The sequence below is a fragment of the Protobothrops mucrosquamatus genome, unplaced genomic scaffold (assembly GCF_001527695.2).
Source record: "Protobothrops mucrosquamatus isolate PMUCROS unplaced genomic scaffold, P.Mucros_1.0 scaffold5299, whole genome shotgun sequence".
NCBI lineage: Eukaryota > Metazoa > Chordata > Lepidosauria > Squamata > Viperidae > Protobothrops > Protobothrops mucrosquamatus.
In genome coordinates this window covers 9,099-10,539 of record NW_015391165.1, presented here as the reverse complement: position 1 = coordinate 10,539, position 1,441 = coordinate 9,099, and the positions used below count along the sequence as shown (strand labels likewise).

The following is a 1,441-nucleotide window of genomic DNA, read 5'->3' as shown; positions in this document are numbered from 1 at the left end:
ATAGAATAGAATAGAATAGAATAGAATAGAATAGAATAGAATAGAATGGAAAATATGGAATGGAATATAGGATAGGATAGGATAGGATATATAATAGTAGAATAGAAATAGAATAGAAATAGAATAGAATAGAAATAGAATAGAATAGAATAGAATAGGAATAGAATAGCTGGAATGGAATGGAATGGAATGGAATGGAATGGAGTAGAATAGAATAGAATAGAATAGAATAGAATAGAATAGAATAGAATAGAATAGAATAGAATAGAATAGAATAGAATAGAATAGAATAGAAAATATGGAATGGAATATAGGATAGGATAGGATAGAATAGAATAAAATATATAATAGTAGAATAGAATTAGAATAGAATAGAATAGAATAGAATAAATAAAATAGAATTAGAATAAAATAGAATAAAATAGAATGGAATGGAATGGATATTGGAATATAGAACAGAATAGAATAGAATGGAATAGAATGACATATGAATAGAATAGAATAGAACATAGAACAACAGAACAGAATAGAATTATGTGATGGAATAGAACAGAACAGAACAGAATAGAATAGAGCTGGAAGGGACCTTGGAGGTCTTCTAGTCCAGCTCTATTCTATTCTAGTTCTTGATCTCTTTGGCCCCACCCCAGTGCCCCCCCCAGTCCACCTGGAGCCAATTCGCTGGTGTGAAGATGTCGTGAGCTGAAAAGGTGATCACCGCTTCCTAGTGCTTTACAGCCCTCTCTTAAGTGGTTTAGAAAATCAGCATCTTGCCCGCCAACAGTCTGGGTCCTCATTTTACCGACCTCGGAAGGATGGAAGGCTGAGTCAACCTTGAGCCTCGTTAGGATCGAACTCCAGATTGTGGGCAGAGTTTGTCTGCAATGCTGCGCCACCAGGGCTCTGGTTGAAACCTCTGACTGAACTTCTGGTGACAATTGCGATTGCAAATGGATGGCCGAAAGGGCCGTGGGTGAAATGCCCCTTTCTCTTCTCTCTTCTCCAGCAATCTCCACTGCTCAACCTCCTGGGCCAGGCCAGCTCCCTTCCCTGGCAGCATGTCAACATGGCCTCCTATCAGAGCATCCTCGGTTACTTCAATAGCCACTACTCCCCCTCCATCCTTCTGGCCAAGGAACCAGCGGCTGAACTGGTGGTGAAGCTCTTGAAAGTGTCGGCCGGCTTCAGCACCTCTTTGGACAGCAGCCAGCACCCTGTAAGCCCTCCTCCCTCCCTCCCTTTTTTCCTTCCTTCCTTCCTTCCTTCCTTCCTTCCTTCCTTCCTTCCTTCCTTCCTTCCTTCCTTCCTTCTCTTCCACTCCACAAAGCCCACTCCCTTCTAGCACTGATGATGTTACCTAGTTTTGGTAATGAAACGTCTGCAAGAAAAGAGAGCACCAAGGACCCTTCATTTCAACCCTGGGCAACAAATAGTCTCTTCT

At 41.4% G+C, this 1,441-nt stretch overlaps 1 protein-coding gene across 1 annotated transcript in view; it reads left to right on the top strand.

Moving 5' to 3' along the window:
- The window catches only part of LOC107299699 (ectopic P granules protein 5 homolog), a gene marked incomplete at its 3' end in the record, with an annotated part of 32,296 nt that overhangs the window by 22,738 nt on the left and 8,117 nt on the right, over positions 1–1,441 (top strand). The window contains exon 8 of the mRNA XM_015829044.1: positions 1,007–1,216. Within this exon, the coding sequence (XP_015684530.1) occupies positions 1,007–1,216 (210 nt within the window). The remainder of the gene's footprint in view (positions 1–1,006; positions 1,217–1,441) is intronic.